Source organism: Artemia sp. Qi Xiang Cuo, chromosome 3 (assembly GCF_049724085.1).
Source record: "Artemia sp. Qi Xiang Cuo chromosome 3, ASM4972408v1, whole genome shotgun sequence".
In the NCBI taxonomy this organism is placed as follows: domain Eukaryota; kingdom Metazoa; phylum Arthropoda; class Branchiopoda; order Anostraca; family Artemiidae; genus Artemia; species Artemia sp. Qi Xiang Cuo.
This window is the reverse complement of record NC_142796.1, coordinates 17913562-17932654: the sequence shown is the minus strand read 5'-3', so window position 1 is coordinate 17932654 and position 19093 is coordinate 17913562. Positions and strand designations below refer to the sequence as shown.

Sequence of the window (19093 nt, the reverse complement as noted above, 5' to 3'; positions counted from 1 at the left end):
TTTCAAAACCGAACAAAAAGTTGAACACTTTTTCAACTCAGGAAAGGATAAAACTGGCCCTGTAATGGGTAGTGGTGTCTACAGAATCCCGTGTTCTTGTGGGAAATTTTACAATGGTAGGACCCATCAACAACTAGGTGAACGTTTGCATGAGCACAAAACTTCAATAGATAAGTCCCTGACATTAAAAAATAACAATGACAACTTTGATTCGGCATTGGCTTCGCATATTTTCGTGAATCAGACCCATCTAGTTCTTTTTGACGATGCAACCTTAATATCAACTGTAAATGGCGTACCACAAACTTTTAAAGACGTAATTGAGATAAAAAAATATATGAACCAAATCTAAGCAATAAAAAGAAATACTTGAGATATTTCAGTAAGCCCAATTTACGACAGTTTAATTTTGAAGGATTCAATCAATATTTTCACCCTTGATAACTTAAAAGAACCTATTTGCATATCTAATGAAAAAAGAAAATATAGACCAGCTAAAACTATTGCAAGGCAAAAGATTATTGCTCAATCATTTTGTTAAATTCTTTTTCATTGATTCCAGCCTGGTTTTTATTCAGTGTCTGTTCTATCTTTGCAGAGTAAACTTCGAAAGATTAGAGTTTCGTGTTTTTTTCTGTTTCTCATTTTCTGTTGATCACTGAGACCGAATTTGTGGAGGTCATTCTCAAAATATTTGCTTATATTTTGTCTTCTTCATGGTTTACCACTGGCTGACAAAATCCTCGTTTTTTCACCGTTTTTTGATTTTATTTTTCATTTTGTTAGTTCCTTTCCTCTCTGAGTCTCATTTAAGAGGTAAAATTAGAGGTTTTATACTAAACCTGAGCACTGTGAATGTAAGCGTGGGCAACAACTATTTAGGATAGACTGCTTAGAGGTTTTAATGAAATATATTGCTCTACTTTATACTAAACCTGGTCCTTCAAGCCCTATTTCGGATCCTCTGTAGTGGTATCAACATGATTTTAGAAAACTCAAGAAAAAAACCTAATGCAAAATTTGGTGATTCCGCTGGACAGTATTGGATTTTTATAGCTTATTAGGGCTATTACCTGATGAACTTTCTCACACTAAAGGACTCGACTTAATTGAGCGAGAGGTTTCATGAGAAATTTACTCCCAGAAGACTTTATTTCTCAACCATGCCGATAGCTTCAACTTGGAGCTTCAGCTAAGCATGAAACCAGGATGTGGGTTCAAACCTTCAATCGGATGAATGGGTTCCGATGTTTGGATGTGTTTTAACTTATCTTCCTGGCACCATACCGCTTTTTCCCTCCTGAAGACCTTCATGTAGAGAAAAGAAAGCTTAGTTTGTGTCTTTGTGTTTATGGACAGCTGGATGAGCCGTGGCATCATTATAAAATTGATGCAGAGGCAGGGCGTATCCAGCATTTTTTTCGGATTTTTTTTACAAAAGAATCTTTTTCGGGAGGGGGGGGGGGGCAGGGCCGTATCCAGCATTTTTTTCGGATTTTTTTTTACAATAGAATCTTTTTCGGGAGGGGGGGGGGTTAAAAAGATTAAGAAACGCATCAAATTTTTTTATATTCATTCTTTTTGCATTTTTTACGAGTCGGACAAATATTTCGGGGAAGGAGGTTAAATCCCCCTACCCCCCTGGATACGACCTTGTGCAGAGGATTTGCGAGATAATCCCTTATGCCATTGATGTATAAGGAGTCGACACATAGCTCTGGGCCTCTGGCGGGAGAACACTCTCAGGAAGTTGTTTTTAGACGGCTTTTAAGTGATAGATAAAGTTGTTTTTCAAATTTCTTCCTTTTCCTCTTCCAAGGTGGCGTTTTCTCCTTCAGTCAGTCAGAGCAACCAGCGTTACTATGTTTCTGTAGTGTGGGAATACCAATAAATTAAAGGTTATTTGATACTTCCTATCGTATGGCCAAAAATAGGTAAATTTCATCATTAGAAAAGGCAAGAAAGTATATTTGGCTACAACAGAAGTCGAAAACATGTTTTCAGCTGTAAATTGAGAATCATTTTATTAACATATCTATTGAAAAGGTCAAAGGAATGGCAAAAAACATTCAAAGATAGTTATTTTACATTTGTTCGATGGAAATTGCTTTATTGGGGCAATTTGTTATTTTTTTTTTCAACGAAAACATATTTTTCAGTGAAAATATCCAAAAAAAAGATATTTTCAAAATCTAGAGGGGGAGAAAAAATTTTAGGAGGAAAATGCCTTCCCAACAATTGGCACCCTTATATGGCTGTACCCTTGCCCCTAAAAGCCACATAAAATTTCTTTTGTGGTTCCGGTGAATGTCTCAAGGGATGTAACCAACCAAGAGAAAAAGAGTCTGGTCAATTAAAACATCAAGGCGGGTGATAACCAAAAAGAGTTAAATACAACAGTTTGAAAAAAAAACTCCGGAGTCAAATTTGGCTATTTTAATCGGCTATTTTTAACTCCTAAAATCTGAGTCAGACTTATCAAATGACTGACCCCAAATCAAAAAATATTTTTTTTACAAAACGGCACACAGAAATGGAAAATAAAATTGGATTAAATCCTTTATCATTAGAAAACTGAAAAAAATTGAAAATAATTTAAAGATGGAAGAAATTATTATTGCAATTTTTTATGTCGTTAATTGACATTCTTACCGTTGTTATCTCGGCACGGACTTTGCCTCGCGGTTTCCTTCTTTTTGTGAAGGGAGAGTCTTCCCTAACCTTCAGTCGTGAACCAGCGTACATAATTATGAAATTCCTTTAAATAGTCATTATTTTAAAGTTTTTTTTCTCTTTGTGTCTATTATAAAGAAGTAATCTAAATTTCCATTTCTCACACCCTTGCGCACCTCGCACCCTTTTTCGCGTCTTACGTTACTGTTCAGGAAATGTGCGTACCAAATCAAGACAATTGTTGAGAATGTAAGTTTTATTTGGCTTGGTCGAGATGTTCATCAATGTTGTACATATTAAGAGGTGCAAGTAGGGGAAGGGGGTATTTTGTGTCTGAAACACCTCGTAGAGACCGACTTTGGGAGAATAAATGAAATACTTAGTCATAACTCCCTCCGCTAACTTCCCTTAATTTTGAATAGCCTGCACAGGAGCAGGATTAACGCATCTCCAGGAACAAATTTCTCAAGGAACTCCACCTTATCATTAAAATTTGTAAGAAAATAATATCAAAATCATTTTTTTTCGTTTCAAATTTTAGTGATTTTTTTACATTCATATGGAAACAACTTTTGTCTTACTTCATCTAAGTTAGTGATTAGTATAGCACTAATGAATACGTTACTGTAATAACACTGTTGGATACGCCAACAATTTGCATAATAACCCAAACCAACAGTAGTTTCAATATATATTAAATAATGAAAGTACTAGAAAACTGAAGTGTGGACATAGCCCATGTGCCTGGACTCTCCTGATGTAGACCCCTTTTGCCCCCCATCCCCTCCAATAAAATGTTAGAGCCCATGCCAGCCGCCCATGTTTAGCTGTTGTTTCTATGTTAAATTTCAGCCACTAAAAAGAGCGTGAAATCTACTTTATTTTAATGAAGATCGATCGAGATCGAATCAAGTAAAAGGAGCAATTCTTTTGAACCAAAATATTTGTTTAAAATTAAACTTTCTGTTTCTCATTAGCATCTTTACAACCTTTTAGAAATTACCTTAGTCAGTCCAACATGAATAAATAGATTTTTTCCATTTTGTCTGGGATATATTCTCATATACATCCTGTATCCGTACTGGAATATATAGAAGCTATTAGATCGAAGAGATCGCTGTATCCCCCAGTTCTCAATCTTGTATTTCATGTCATCAACCTGTAACGATAAAGAATTAAATACAAACTCTTCTTTTTAGTTCACAGCCGAAATTAATGAAAATTAAATCCACAAGGGAAAAAGGATTTAAAAGGGGTCCCTTGGGACGACTACTGGGATAAAAGAAGGGTTCTCAAGGCAGAGCTACTCTCTTAAAAATATTAAATTGTAGTCTAAGCATCATAAAGCTCAAAGAATCAGCTTTAATAGCGTTTCATTTTTGTATATAACATTTCCAGGCGCGTAACCAAGATTTTTTGAAGGAAGGGGGGATTAAAAAACTATTTTTTCTACTTAAGTGTTGTAGTGACTACAGTTTGCTCTTGATCTGTAATGAAACCGGTTGTCTGTGTCCACTCGGAGATAATCAGCTTAGCCTGAGCGAGATAAACTACTATACAGGTATATTTTAATAAAAGAGTTAACATAAAGAGGCGGTTAGGTTGGATATTTAATGTAATGCGTTCTGAGCGGCCTGCTTTCCATAATTCTCTGTTGTATTTTTCATAATTTTGTTAGTAAAGCATATATTTTCATCATATTTTGGTATTTTTCATAATAACCTATCTTCAATTCTTTGGTGTGGTCGCTATAATAAGTAAGTACCCAAGTTTTGTTGGATATTTCGAAAAAGAACTGTCTAGGAATTCAAGAAACTATAATATTTTCTGTGAGTGAGACCCAAGGCCCCTCCCTGCATATGTCAACCTTCTTCTTTTGATTTTTCAGCCATGTAATGAAAAATTTCGTTTCATTATTTATTGACATCATAAACATCATCCCGAAATGCAGTTATTCTATCATCTTCAGAATAAATTTATTCATCTTGCTTATTTATTTTTAAAATTCTGATTTTCTTATAAATCTCTATAATTGCGATCATGCAAAAAAGCAACACAAACATTTTGTCCTTTGATCTTTCTAAATGGTCCATCCTGATGCTAATTAAATAAAAAAAAAACAAGTTTTTTCAACTGAAAGTAAGGAGCAGCATTAAAATTTAAAACGAACAGAGATTATTATGTATATTAGGGTGTTCGCCCCCTCGTCAATTCCTCGCTCTTTACGCTAAAGTACGAATTTTGTTCCAATTCTTTCAGAATGACCCCTGAGTCACGAAGGCTGTTTAATTAGAATAAATAGCTCTTTTGAAAGTAGGAAAAAAATAACTTTAGCGTAAAGAATTAGGTATTGACGAGGGGGCAAACCCCCACATATACATAATAATTTCTGTTCGTTCTAAGTTTTAATGAGTTTACTTTCAGTTGAAAAAACTTATTTTTTATATTTAATTTCTGATCGTTTTTTAAATAATACTGGGAAATACGGCGGCCCCTTCATGGAAAAATTCTCTTCCCCCATGAAACATTCTTCCGTGGAAAGATCCTCCCACGAAACCCCCTCCCCTCAACCCCCTCCCCCCCACAGCAGAAGAATCCCCCTGAAAACGTCTGTATACTTCCCAATAACCAATACTATATGTAAACAATGGGCAAAGTTCATAACTTGCAGCCTTTCCCCTGGGGGATTAAGTCATCCTCGAAGACATAGTTATTGAATTTTTCGACTATGCTGAACAAAATGTCTATCTCAAAATTTTGATCGGGTGACTTTGGGAAAAGATGAGCGTGGGATGGGGCCTAGTTGTCCTCCAATGGGTTTGGTCACTTAAAAAGGGCACTAGAACTTTTAATTTCCGTTCGAATGAGCCCTTTTTCAACATTCTAAGACCACTGAGTCGATACGATCACCCCTGGGAAAAAAAACAAACAAACAAAAAAAAACGCATATACTAGGTGAGACCAAGATGTTACCCGATAAATCAATCTATTATTTTTTATGGTGTTTGATGACTGCAAACTAATTATTTTTATGCCTAAGTTTTGAAGGTAATTTTAATTGTATACTGACAGTTACTGATATCACAGCTCCTGTGAGACTACGAAAAGCGTTATAGATTAGTCTGTTGTTGTGAGAAGACGTATTGACTTTTGACTCCTAAATCAATAGGCTTTTCTTGTTTTTTATACTTGGCTTTTGTATTTTCAGTAAAGTGCTAGTTCTCTGTAATCTTACAATCTCTCTTGTAATCTTACTCTTCTGGAAAAAAAAAATTACAAATTGCACATTTTTGCAGATAGGAGTTAAAACCTATACAGCAGGGGTTCTCTAATGCGCTGAATTTGATGGTGTGATCTTCATTAAGATTCCATGACTTTTAGAGGGGGAGTGTTTCCCCCTTTTTTCGAAAATAAAGCAAATTTGCTCAGGCTCGTAACTTTTGATATGTAAGACGAAACTTGATGGAACTTATATATTTGAAATCAGCAAAACTTCTATTCTTTTGATGTATCTATTGGTATTAAAATTCCGTTTTTTTTAGTTTAGGTTACCATTGAGCCGGGTCGCTTTTTACTTACAATTCGTTACCACGAACTGTTTCTAAATCTTACGCACCTACAGAGCTCGGGCCCAACGCAATTGAATATGTTTCGATAGACTGATGTTGCTTGGTGTAATATATATATATATATATATATATATATATATATATATATATATATATATATATATATATATATATATATATATATATATAAATATTATACATATATATTATATAAATATATTATACATATATATATATATATATATATATATATATATATATATATATATATATATATATATATATATATATATATATATATGTATATATATATATATATATATATGTATAATATATTTATATAACCGTTGATTTAAGGATCCCCTTAGCAGCTTGTTTTTAATATATAAGAAAACAAGACTAAGTTATTACCGACGGAATGACTTTAAAAGTAAAATAAAAAATAATTTCAAAAGTATTTTGTACTCGCTTGATAGATGAAGAAATTTAAACGTTCCAAAGTTCTGTTTGAATTTTGCAAAAGATATCCAGCAACAAAACTAATCGACAGAGCAATAAAGCCAACAGCGGCACAGAATTGAATGCAGATAAAAGAATACTGCTGAGAAGTTAAATTTTCTGAAGGCTAGCCTACAGAAGTAAAGGCCTCTTTTGCTGGCAATTTTCGACGAAACTTAGTTCACTCGTGTTACCTCAAAAGCCTCTGTGATGCACATGTTAAATTTTACAGAAAAGCGAAAAAACTTAAAATGATTTTATCGCCTTTTCCAACTATTGTTAAAAACCAATTAGTTATTCAAGAAAAGTTTTTCCAGATACCCAAGACATAGTAAAAAAGACCCGTCTTCCAATTATTTCCGCAGGTGAGAAAATGAGATAAAACCACAGATTTATCCAGGGGAGTTAGGGGTTTGCTTCCCCCACTAAATATTTGTCTGACTAGTAAAAATGTAACGAAAATTCACATAAACAAATTTTTGATGTGTTCTTAATTTGTTTTGTACCCCCCATCCCAAATAAAACAACCTTCCCTCCCCCGAATAGAAATCCTGGATATATCCCTTACTTAGAGTAATCTATTGAGAGGGTGAACTCAATTGAATGGGTTATAAAGTTCAGTTGAGCAAAAAGAAAACGTCATCAAATGTTTACATTAGCGCCCATTGAACAGAGCCGTTCAATAGGGGATCGGGGTAGCTGCCCCTGGTACCATGGTTGGGAGGAGTGCCATGGCTGGGGGCTGTCCACTTTTATTCTAATTTTTCCTTATATTTGAGCCGGGAGGGGCAGTGTAATTAATTTTTCCTTGGACACCACCAGCCCTAGGAACGGCTGTGCCTTTGAGTTGCTACAGCCATGCCAGTAGATGGTCAATTTACCCCTTACATAGAAGTAAATTTTCATGTGAAAAGCATGGGGAACGATTTTGTAAGAATATGTCCTTATCCGTGGGTGTTTAGTTTCTCTCCCTAATACTACTGAGCCACTTTTCCTCTAACCACTTGGCTACCTTTTGGTAATTTAGTTTCTGGGATGCTTTGAAAATGTTAAATAACATCAAGGTTGTCAGAGAACATTGAGACGTGACAATTTAATGCCTAGTTACGGAGATGCGGCTTATGGTAAATTTAATTAATTCAACACCAATAATTAATCTTAAAGACTGCCTGAATACCCGTATCATTAACGACTCATTACCCAACTGGATAATCATGATATGCATTCCTTCCTTTCTAGATTCATCATTAATAATCTTAGAACCTCTTAATAGCATTCATCCCATGTCATATTAATTAATTAATGTTTAATAGTGACAGAATCTTATCCTCATCTACGCAAGGGGTTGCTCATTCTGTCACCTACTGTACAGCCCGGAGTGCTACTACTTCATCACGCCGCAACTATTTGCTCCATACTTTGCACACTTCTGCTATACCATATTCTCTGTCCGCCACACAAGGGGCTTATCCCCTGTTATACACAGTTTTTTAAAGTGGGCAACCCCTCACCTCAATATACATGGTTGTTTTATAAAATACTTGGTTAATTAGGGAGGGCAAGTCTTTTGACATGTGCCAAGACTTGTTATATTGTCCGCATTCTATCTAAATCATTTATTATGTATGTTCCATACCCTTTGCGCATTCTTTCTGATGGACCAGGTTAGACCCCGGCGCCGCGCCGATGAGGGAAGACCGGCGGCGGCGGGGCCAAAAACAGCACGCCGCGCCGCCGGTAAGATGTCGGCGGTAAGATGGTGATCATTGTTGACCGCAAGCATTAATGTTTTCATCAGTCTTTCTCAAATCACAGCTTAAATTTACAAGATTCGAGCCTATTCATGAGTTCAAAAATTCACAAGTCGCTGGCTGGAAACTGTTCTTCTTCGTTATTCATCAAGAGAAGTAGAAATGTGATAGAAACGAAATTAATGTGGCGTTTTAGAACCCTTGCATAATACGAGGAGTTGAATTATCTATTAGTTATGTATTCTTAACATAAATAATTATCAAAATTAGTAGTTTTTTTTCATCGAGCATTACTGCATATACAACTTCAAATACCGTATCACAAAATTCGTCAGTTATCTGGGTAAAAACTTTGAATATAACTTTGAACTTAGAAACTTAATTTTTTAATAAGGCCCTTTGACTATATTTTTTTTTCCACCCTAAAAGCCTTTGAAACGGGCGACTTTGATATTGATTGTTTTTTTTTTTGCTCTTTTGGATTCCTATAAATTCTTCTTGTATTAAAAACTGTTTTTGATAATAATTTTAAAAAAATACACTTTAAAGTTTTTTGTTTTCTTTATAGAATATATGTCATGTAGGCTAAGGCTGAACTGCTGCATTTTTATTGCTTTTGGCTGCTCTTTTGGATATTATTCGTTTTTTTTCCTTTGGGGATTCATTCCAAATTATAAATTGATAAATACCTAATATCAGTCTAATTTTAAACTGCATCTAAAAGGAGTAAATTTATCAAATTGAAAAATACATGATGAACACTATACATGAGAACACTTCAATTACAATGAAAAAAAAAAACACTTAATGTCTGTATGAAGAAAAATTAAATGCCAGCTATTTTCTGGTAAAAAATGAAAAGCTCATCCGTTCTAAATGTAATTAAATGAAATAATATGCAGACTGAAGTAGCTCCAGGAAGATGTTGCGATTTTCATCCTAGTTCGTCACTTTTAATCCAAGCAAAATGTTAGGACACTTAGTATCAGATATTGAGTGTAAGCTTTGCTTTCCAAATGCTCACAAAAATTACCAAATTTAAGAAAGTCGCAACAATAAGTCACCTGTGGTCAAAATACTCAAAAGACTCCTCTGAGATTCCCACCCAGGCTCAAAGCTTCTGCTGTGGTCATTCCATGGAAATCTCTACAGAGTTTCTTTTTAAAATAGCTTTCAAGCGTAGTTAGGGGTATTTAGCCTTTTTTGCTTTTCTTCAAAGCTTTGAAAAAAGTGTTATAATATTCCAAATGTTACATTTGTTATATTAGTGCATATTTTTGGTAATCATTTGTGGGGTGATCGAATTTTTAAACCACTGTAGATATGTAAGAACATTGCAACATCTAGTACCCTGAGGTCATAAGACTGTCAAAGACTCCTCCTTGAACCTCCCAAATTGAAAACTTTTATTATGACCTGGCCTTTTAATGTAACTTGGGCACTGGACCAAGGGCGTCATTGTCACTCGAGCGCAACGTTAGGTGGGGATGTCGATATCGCTTTCATCACACCAATTCGTTTTACTGTGAATCTGCCTCGTCCTTATGAATGAATGTTTTCAAATTAAACCCGATTCATAAATAAGAAAAAAAAAACGGGTTGGACGCATATGTCCCTTTCCCTTTGGACGATAAAACCATGTAAGTGCTGTATCAAGTATAACTCACGGAAATCTTGTTAATTTTTGTCAACTTTTAAATTTTTTGGCATCCCTGCTTTCAATAAAAAAATCAAGGTACTATCACTTAAATATAATAACTCCCTCTGCCCCCCCTATGGATACCATCTTGATAGGACTTGAAATTTTTTTCGGGGTGACGCATAGATTTTCGGGGAAATACCCGAAAATTCGGGAATAGTGCAAGCACTGCTTGATTTCTAATCAGATAAATCGAAATAGTAAACCACACGAGAAGGAAAAGCTCCGACTTTGCGGTTGACGCAATAAAGAATTGCCGCTAAATTAATTTAAAGTCGACTGAACGCCGCCGCCTTTGTCAGCGGCGGCGCGCCTTTGGCGCGCCGGCGGCGTTACGACACTTCGGCGGCGTTCGACCGGGCCACTCGTCGGCGGCGTTCGGTCGATCCGCCGGCGCAGCGCCGGGGTCTAGACCAGGTACTCATTGAGTGGACCTTACTATTAGTTTCACAAACAACGTTTCAATTGCAGAACTTTGCGCCACGATTTTACCGACTCCTGCCATCATTTTACGGATGGCACCACAACTTCCTATTTGGTTAAATAATTAGCATTAAAATAGTGTCATGATATGTACCGAAATCTAAATCTCGGTTGGTAAATGCCGCGGTTTTACCGACTCGTGCAGTAATTTTACGTATTGTATTCGAAACGGACATTATGCTAATTATATTGACAAAAACAGTCGGTAAAATCTCTTCCCCCCCCCCACATTTTGGCTATTAACGACGCTGCTGAATGGATTACTTAACTTGTTAAGGTAGCATTCTAAGTAAGGATTGTCAAAACAATGAAGATATCAAACAGTTTGTGGTAGCAAACTGGTGCAATTCGAGCTAATAGCAACCGAAACTAAAAAAAAAAGAGTTGTGATAACAATGATGCAACAAATAAACAGCTTTATATGGTGATTTAAAATATACAAAATTTATTGAAGAAGTTACGAGCCTGAGAAAATGTGAGCAACTTTCAAAATGGGAAAAGCAGCCCAAAAGGGGTTTGGGTGAGCAGCCCAAAAGTAATGAAAATTACGCCATCGAAATCAGTATATAACAGAACTCTATTGTAGAGGTTTCAAGCCCTTACACATATTAAATGAAAAAAAGTTTTTTCTACTGAAAGTAAGGACCAACATCAAAACTTAAAACAAACAGAAATTATTTCGTATATGAGGTGGGGGGCTGCCCCCTTCTCAATACCCCTCTCTTCATGCTAAAGTTTTTGAAGTACTTTTAATAAGGTTCTGATTTTAATTGCACAAGTAACACGGCCCTTGTGTTTCATGAATCGTTCCTAAAGAATTGGGACAAAAGGTCGAACTTTAGCTTAGAGAGTGGGGTATAGATGGATGGTGGGCCCTTTCATGTATGGATTAATTTTTGTTCGTTTTAAGTTTTATTATTCCTCCTTACTTTCAATAGAACAAACTTGTACTTTTTCATTTAATATCTAATCCTTTTTTCAGATATTCCTAGGAAATCATCCCCCTCCCCTCCGTGATTAATCCTCCCATAAAATAACTCCATAGAAAGCTCCTTCACCTTAAAATTCCCCCCCCCCCCAGGAAATTACCCCTGGATAATTCCATCCTCGCTGCAAATTCCCCCCAGAAAATGGGGGGAATTCATTTGAAGAAAGACTTGTTTTTTATTTTAATTTCTGATCATTTTTCAGGTCATAGCAGAATCCCCATGCGTGAATTTTTTTTTCCCGGGAGCCCTCCCCCCCCCCCAATGGGTTTTTCCCGCGGAAAATTTCCTCATGGGGTCATTTCCTGGTGATAATTCCGCCATGAAGAATTTCTCCAATGGGAAATTCCCCCCACGTAAAAATGTCCCAGAGAATTCCAATTCAGCTCAAAATATCCCCTTGACAATTCCCCCAGAGCATCGCCAATGTAAAATGGGGTCGCCAAAGAGAGAGTGAGACAAATAAAACGAACTTCATATATGAGTTCCGGCTAATTTCCCCGGTATAAAACTTCCCCTGGAAGGTTCACCCCAGAAACTTCCATCTGAATGAGAAATTCTCCCCGTAGAAAATCGATCCACAGAAAATCCCCCCCCTGAAAAATGCTGGCGTACTTCCCAACAATGGGCAAATTTCATAACTTGCGGCCCTTCCTTCGGGGGCTCTGGGACTGAATAAAATGACTATCTCAAAGTTTTGATTAGAGGACATGGGGAAAAAGGGCGTGGGAGGGGGCTAGATGCCCTGTAATTTATTGGTCACTTGAAAAAGGGCACATAAACTGGTGATTTTCGTTCAAATGAGCCCTCTCCTAATTTTCTAGGACTAATGGTTCGATACGATCGCTCCTAAGTAGATCAAAGAAAAAATAAAATAAACACGCGTCCGTGGTCTTTCTTGTGGCAAAAAATACAAAATCCACATTTTTAAAGATGGGAGCTTGAAAACCCTACAATGGGGTTTCCTGATACGCAGAATCTGATGGTACAATTTTCAATAAGATTCCTTGACTTAGGGGTATATTTCCCCCAAAGCCGTATCAATGGGGTTTAGGTGGTTTGAACCCTCCCCCCTGAAATGCTTTCCCGACTCTTAAAAACGTAACAAATATGAATATAAATTTTTTTTTAATCCGTTTTTAAAGTTTTTTTTCTACCCCCCCCCCCCGAAAAAAATTGATTTGTTAAACCCCCCCCCCCCCCAAAAAAAAAAGAATCCTGGATACGGCCCTGGCCCCCCCTTTTTCGAAAAGCAGGCAAACATTCTCAGGCTCGTAACTTTTAATTGGTAATACTTGACTTAATGAATTTTATATATTTGGAATCAAACAGTTCGCGGTAACGAACTGTAAGTATTGAGCGACCCGGCTCAATAGTAACCGAAACTCTAGGAAACGAGATTTTGATACCAATAGATACATCAAAAGAATCAGATTTCAATGCTGAATTCAAATATACAACTTTCATCAAGTTTAGTCCTACCCATCAAAAGTTACGTGCCTGAGAAAATTTGGCTGATTTTCGAAAAAGGGGGAAAGACCCCCTTAAAGTTATAGAACCTAAATGAAAATCACACCATCATATCTAGCGCATCAAAAAACCCTACTGTAGAGGTTTCAAGCTCCTATCTATAAAAACCTGGAATTTTGCATTTTTTTGCCAGAAGAAAGATCACGGATGCGTGTTTATTTGTTGTTTTTTTTTTCCCATGGGTGATTGTATCGACCCAGTGGTCTTAGAATATCGTGGGAAGACTCATTGGAACGGAAATTAAAAGTTCTAGTGCCCGTTTTAAGTGACCAAAAAAATGGAGGGCAACTAGGCCCCCTCCCATGCTCATTTTATTCCCATAGTCACCTGATCGAAATTTTGAGATAGCCTGGTTAAAAAGATGATAATTATGTCTTTTAGGATGACTTAATCCCCCGAAGCCCCCGGGGGGAGGGCTGAAAGTTATGAACTTTACCCAATGTTAACATATAGTATTGGTTATTGAGAAGTATAGCCTACATATGTTTTCAGGGGGGATTTTTTATGGTAGTAGGGGGGGGGGTGGGGTGGGTCTGGGGTTGTATGGTAGGATCTTTCCATCGAGGAAGTTTTCATGGAGGAAGGCACTTTGCTATGAAGGGGGTGTCGGATTTCGCTGAATTATTTAAAAAAAGATCAGAAATTAAATAAATAAAAAAACAAGTTTTTCAACTGAAAGTAAGGAGCAGCATCAAAACTTAAAACGAACCGAAAATATTACGTATATGATTGGGTTCACCCCCTAGTCAATACCTCGCTCTTTAAGCTAAAGATTTTTCAGTACTTTCATAAGAGCTATTTATTCTAATTAACGGCCTTTATGATTAAGGGTTCATTTTTAAAGAAATGGAACAAAATCCGAACTTTAGCGTAAAGAGCAAGGTATTGACTAGGGGGCAAACCCCCTAAGATACGTATTAAATATATATGAATATAGAAGTTCGTTACGTAATTTAATTCGTAAGTTGCGTATATTTATTAATAATAAAAACTTTAGTAGCATGCTAATAGGCACCACAGAATTTACGCCTGAGGCATGAATATACAGTGCAGTTTCACGGATACATTGGCTTACCACGGTCATTCATCTATTATCACGACCGGTATATGCCTTAGCAGACGGGTTTCTAGGGCAGCACCCATTTTTTGGGGCCAATCATAGAGAGGTGATACAGAGGGTACTCCATATACGGTAACTTGATTAGTAATCGGATTCAAATGTAAGGAGTGATTTTCATTGTGTAATGCAACCAGACTGGTTTCTGAGGCAACACCTATTTTCTGGATCATTTCTTTTAGTCAAGACTGGTATGCTTAGGAATACCTCGCTGGTAATTAAAGAATGGGATGCTACGCTCAGAATTGTTTTAAGATGAAAGTTATAACATTTGCGTAAACTAAATAAATTTGCTTAGGAATGCGTAACTGGTATTTAAACAATGGGATACTAAACTCAGATCCAGAATTGTTTATCTCACTGGCTGTCTTTGTCGGTTTGTATGTCTGAATCTATATATTCATATGCGTTTTTGTCTCTCTCACTTCCTTTGCTTGCATGTCTGGGCGAGTGTTTGCTTGTCTCAATGCCTGTCTTTGTTGGTTTGTAAGTCTGAATCTATGTATTTGTATGTGTTTTTTTTATTCCTCTCACTCTCTTTGGCTATGTGTCTGGGCAGATGTTTGCTTCTCCCAGTGCCTGCCTTTGTCAGTTTGCATGTCTGAATCTATGTATTTGTATGTGTTTTTGACTCTCTCACCCTCTTTGCATGTTTATCTGGGTAGGTGTTTGCTTCCCTCAGTGTCTGTTTTTGTCGGTTTTTACGTTTGAATCTATACTCTCGCTCTTTTTACTTGTGAATCTGGGTGGGAGTTTGCTTTTCTCAGTTTCTGTCTTTGTCGGTTTTTACGTCTGGATTGATACACTCACTTTTTTTGCCTGTGTTTCTGGGCGGATTTTTGCTTGTCCCAGTGCCTGTCTTTGTCGGTTTGTATGTCTTAATCTATGTATTTGTATGTGTTTTTGTCTCTCTTACTCTCTTTGCCTGTGTATCTGGGTAGATGTTTGCTTCTCCCAATGTTTGTCTTTGTCGGTTTGTACGTCTGAATCTTTACTCTCACTATCTTTGCCTATGTTTCTTGGCGCGTCTAGACGGGTGTTTGCGTATCTCAGTGCCCGTCTTTGTCAATTTTTATGTTTGAATCTATATGTATCTGGGTGGGTGTTTCCTTCTCCTAGTCCCTGTCTTTGCAGCTTCGTACGTCTGAATCCATATTCTCACTGTCTTTGCCTGTGTGTATGGGCGGGTGTTTGCTTGTCCCAATGCATGTCTTTGTCGGTTTGTATGATCGAAAAAATATAGTTGTATTTGTTCTTGTCTCTCTCACTCTCTGGGTCTATGTGTCTGAGCGGGTGTTTGCTTATCTCAGTGCCTGTCTATGTCGGTTTGTATGTCAGAATCTATGTATTTATATGTGTTTTTGTCTCTCTCACTTCCAGTGCTTATGTGTCTGGGCGGGTGTTTGCTTATCTCAATTCCTGTCTTTATGCCTGTCTTTTTTTTGGTTTGTATGTCTGAATCTATATATTTGCATGTGCTTTTATCTCTTCCACTCTCTTTGCCTTCATTCTCTTCTCTCAGTGTCTGTTTTTGTCGTTTTTTTACGTCTGAATCTATACTCTCACTCTCTTTACCTGTGTGTGTGTGGGCGGATGTTTCCGTATCCCATTGCCTATCTTTGTCGGTTTGTATATCTTAACCTATGTGTTTGTATGTGTTAGTCTGTCTTAGTCGGTTTGTGTGTCTGAATCTATGTATTTGTATGCGTTTTTGTCTCTCTCACTCTCTTTGCCTATGTGTCTGGGAGGGTGTTGGCTTGTCCTCGTGTTTGTCTTTGCCGATTTCTATGATTGAATCTATATAGTTGTTTTTGTTTTTGTCTCTATTACTCTCTTTGGCTTTGTTTCTGGAAAGGTGTTTTCTTATCTCAGTGCCTGTCTTTGTTGGTTTCTATGTCTGAATCTATATATTTATATTTGTTTTTGTCTCTCTCACTATCTTCGGTTGTGTGTCTGGGCGGGTGTTTGCTTATCTCAGTGCCTGTCTTTGTCGGTTTAAATGTTTGAATCTTTATAGTTGTATTTGTTTTTGTCTCTCTCACTCTCTTTGCCTATGTGTCTAGACGTGTGTTTACTTCTCCCCATCATGTCTTTGTTGATTGATATGTCTGAATCTATATATTTGTATTTGTGTTTTTGTCTCTTTCACTCTCTAAGCCAGTGTTTCTGGGTGTGTGCCAGTGTTTGCCTGTGTAACTGGCCGGGTGATTGCTCATTCCAGCGCCTGTCTTTGTCGGTATGTATGTCTGAATCTATATATTTGTATGTGTTTTTGTCTCTCTCACTCTCTAAGCCAGTGTTTCTGGGTGTGTGCCTGCTTGTTACAGTGTCTGTTTTTGTTGGTTTGCATGTTCGAATCTATTTATTTGTATGTGTTTCTCACTCTCTCTGTATGTGTATAAGTTAACCTATCTCAGTTTCTAATAAAAGCTCTATGAGTCTGCTAGCGTACCCTAGAAATTTTATTAGAAACTGAGAAAGGTTAACAGACACACATACAGAGAGAGTGAGTAACACATACAAATAATAGATTCGAACATGCAAACCGACATAGACAGACACTGGAACAAACAGGCACCCACCCAGACAAACTGGGTTAGAGAGTGAGAGAGACAAAAACACATACAAATACACATCGATAAAGACAGATACTGGGATGAGCAATCACCCCGCCAGATAAACAGGCAAAGAAAGTGAGAGAGAAATAAAACACACACATATATATATATATATATATATATATATATATATATATATATATACATATATATATATATATATATATATATATATATATATATATATATATATATATATATATATATATATATATATATATATATATATATATATATATATATATATATATATATATATATATATATATCTATATCTATATCTATATCTATATATCTTTATATTTCTGTGTCTGCAATCTATCTCGGTGCGTCTTATATGTCTGACTATATATATATATCTATATATATATATACATACATACATACATACATACATATATATATATATATATATATATATATATATATATATATATATATATATATATATATATATATATATATATATATATACTATGTGTGTGTCGTCTCTATGTGTGTTTCGTATCTGTGTGTGTGTGACGTCTCTTTGTGTGTGTCGTCTCTATTTGTGTTTGTCATTTCTGTGGGTGTGTCTCGTCTCTCTGTGTGCGTTGACTCTGTGTGTGTGTGTATCGTCTCTGTGCATGTGTCGTCTCTATGTGTCGTTTCTGTGTGTTTGTCCTGTCTGTGTGTGATTCGTCTCTTTGTGTCTGTCGTCTCTGTGTGTTTTTTGAATTTTTGGGTCACCTGCCGGAGACTCTGGGCGGGTGAGCGCCCCCAAATATTGTCCCAAATTCCTCTCTCAATTTAGCACTTGTTCACGGATGCCCAGCGTCTCCAATCACTTTCCCAATAGTATCTATTCATTGTCTCAGCTCAGTTTAGAAAATCTGAGCCAATTTCCACTTTTTCAAATTTAGGGTTACTTGCCTGAGACTCTGAGCAGGTGAGGCGGGCACCTCCAAAAATTTGTCCCAACTTGCACTCTTGCCTTAGAACTTATTCACGGATACCTAAAACCGTCAACGGTTAGACTGTTGCCCTAGCGGTAACCATGCCATGCTCTACACACATACCAACAATATATTTTTGTTTTTTGTTTTCCATTTTCACAATGGGGCTCCCAATCGAGCTCATGTCCGTCGCTTAGCATTCAGGCCTTGACAAATAAAGCCCAGATAGTCAGACCCCAACGCTCCAATCTGAACACTGACTAAGACCCCAATTCTGAGCTAGTGAATTTCCACAATTCAGGCTGGTGGACTAAAACCCCAATTCTGAACTAGTGAATTTCCACCATTCAGGCTGGTGGACTAAGACCCTAATTCTGAGCTAGTGAATTTCAACCATTCAGGCTGGTGGACTGAGACCCCAATACTGAGCTAGTGGATTTCCACCATTCAGGCTTGTGGCCTAAGACCCCAATACTGAGCTAGTGGATTTCCATCATTCAGGCTGGTGGACTAAGACCCCAATTCTGAGCTAGTGAATTTCCACCTTTCAGGCTGGTGGACTGGGACCCCAATGCTGAGCTTGTGGATTTCCACCATTCAGGCTGGTGGACTAAGACCCCAATACTGAGCTAGTGGATTTCCACCATTCAGGCTGGTGGACTAAGATCCCAATTTTCCAACTCTTGCATTTCACTACAAAAATTCAAAATTAACTTCGAAAAATCAAGAGACTGTAAATGTGACAGGGTAAAGCACAACAAGTCACTACTGAAATATTCCAACTCTTGCATTTCACGACATAAATTCAAAATGAACTTTTAAAAATCATGAGAATGTAGCTTTGACAAGGTAAACCACGACAAGACACTACTGAAATATTCCAATTCTTGCATTTCACGAAAGAAATTCAAAATGAACTTTGAAAAATTAAGAGAATGTAACTGTGACAAGGTAAAGCACAACAAAACACTACTGAAATATTCCAACTCTTGCATTTCAATGAAAGAAATTCAAAATGAACTATGAAAATCAACAGAATGTAACTGTGACAAGGTAAAGCACAACAAAACACTACTGAAATATTCCAACTCTTGCATTTCACGACAGAAATTCAAAATGAACTTCGAAAAATCAAGAGAATGTAACTGTAAAAAGGTAAACCTGTGGATTTCCACCATTCAGGCTGGTGGACTAAGACCCCAATACTGAGCTAGTGGATTTCCACCATTCAGGC

At 36.8% G+C, this 19093-nt stretch overlaps 2 protein-coding genes across 2 annotated transcripts in view; one reads left to right on the top strand and one right to left on the bottom strand.

Moving 5' to 3' along the window:
- The window catches only part of LOC148953822 (uncharacterized), a 129438-nt gene that overhangs the window by 25963 nt on the left and 84382 nt on the right, over positions 1-19093 (bottom strand). Inside the window, exon 5 of the mRNA XM_089086832.1 lies at positions 3677-3832. Within this exon, the coding sequence (XP_088942958.1) occupies positions 3677-3832 (156 nt within the window). The remainder of the gene's footprint in view (positions 1-3676; positions 3833-19093) is intronic.
- LOC148953823 (uncharacterized) overlaps positions 1-19093 on the top strand; it is a 140058-nt gene that overhangs the window by 40013 nt on the left and 80952 nt on the right. The window lies entirely within an intron of this gene.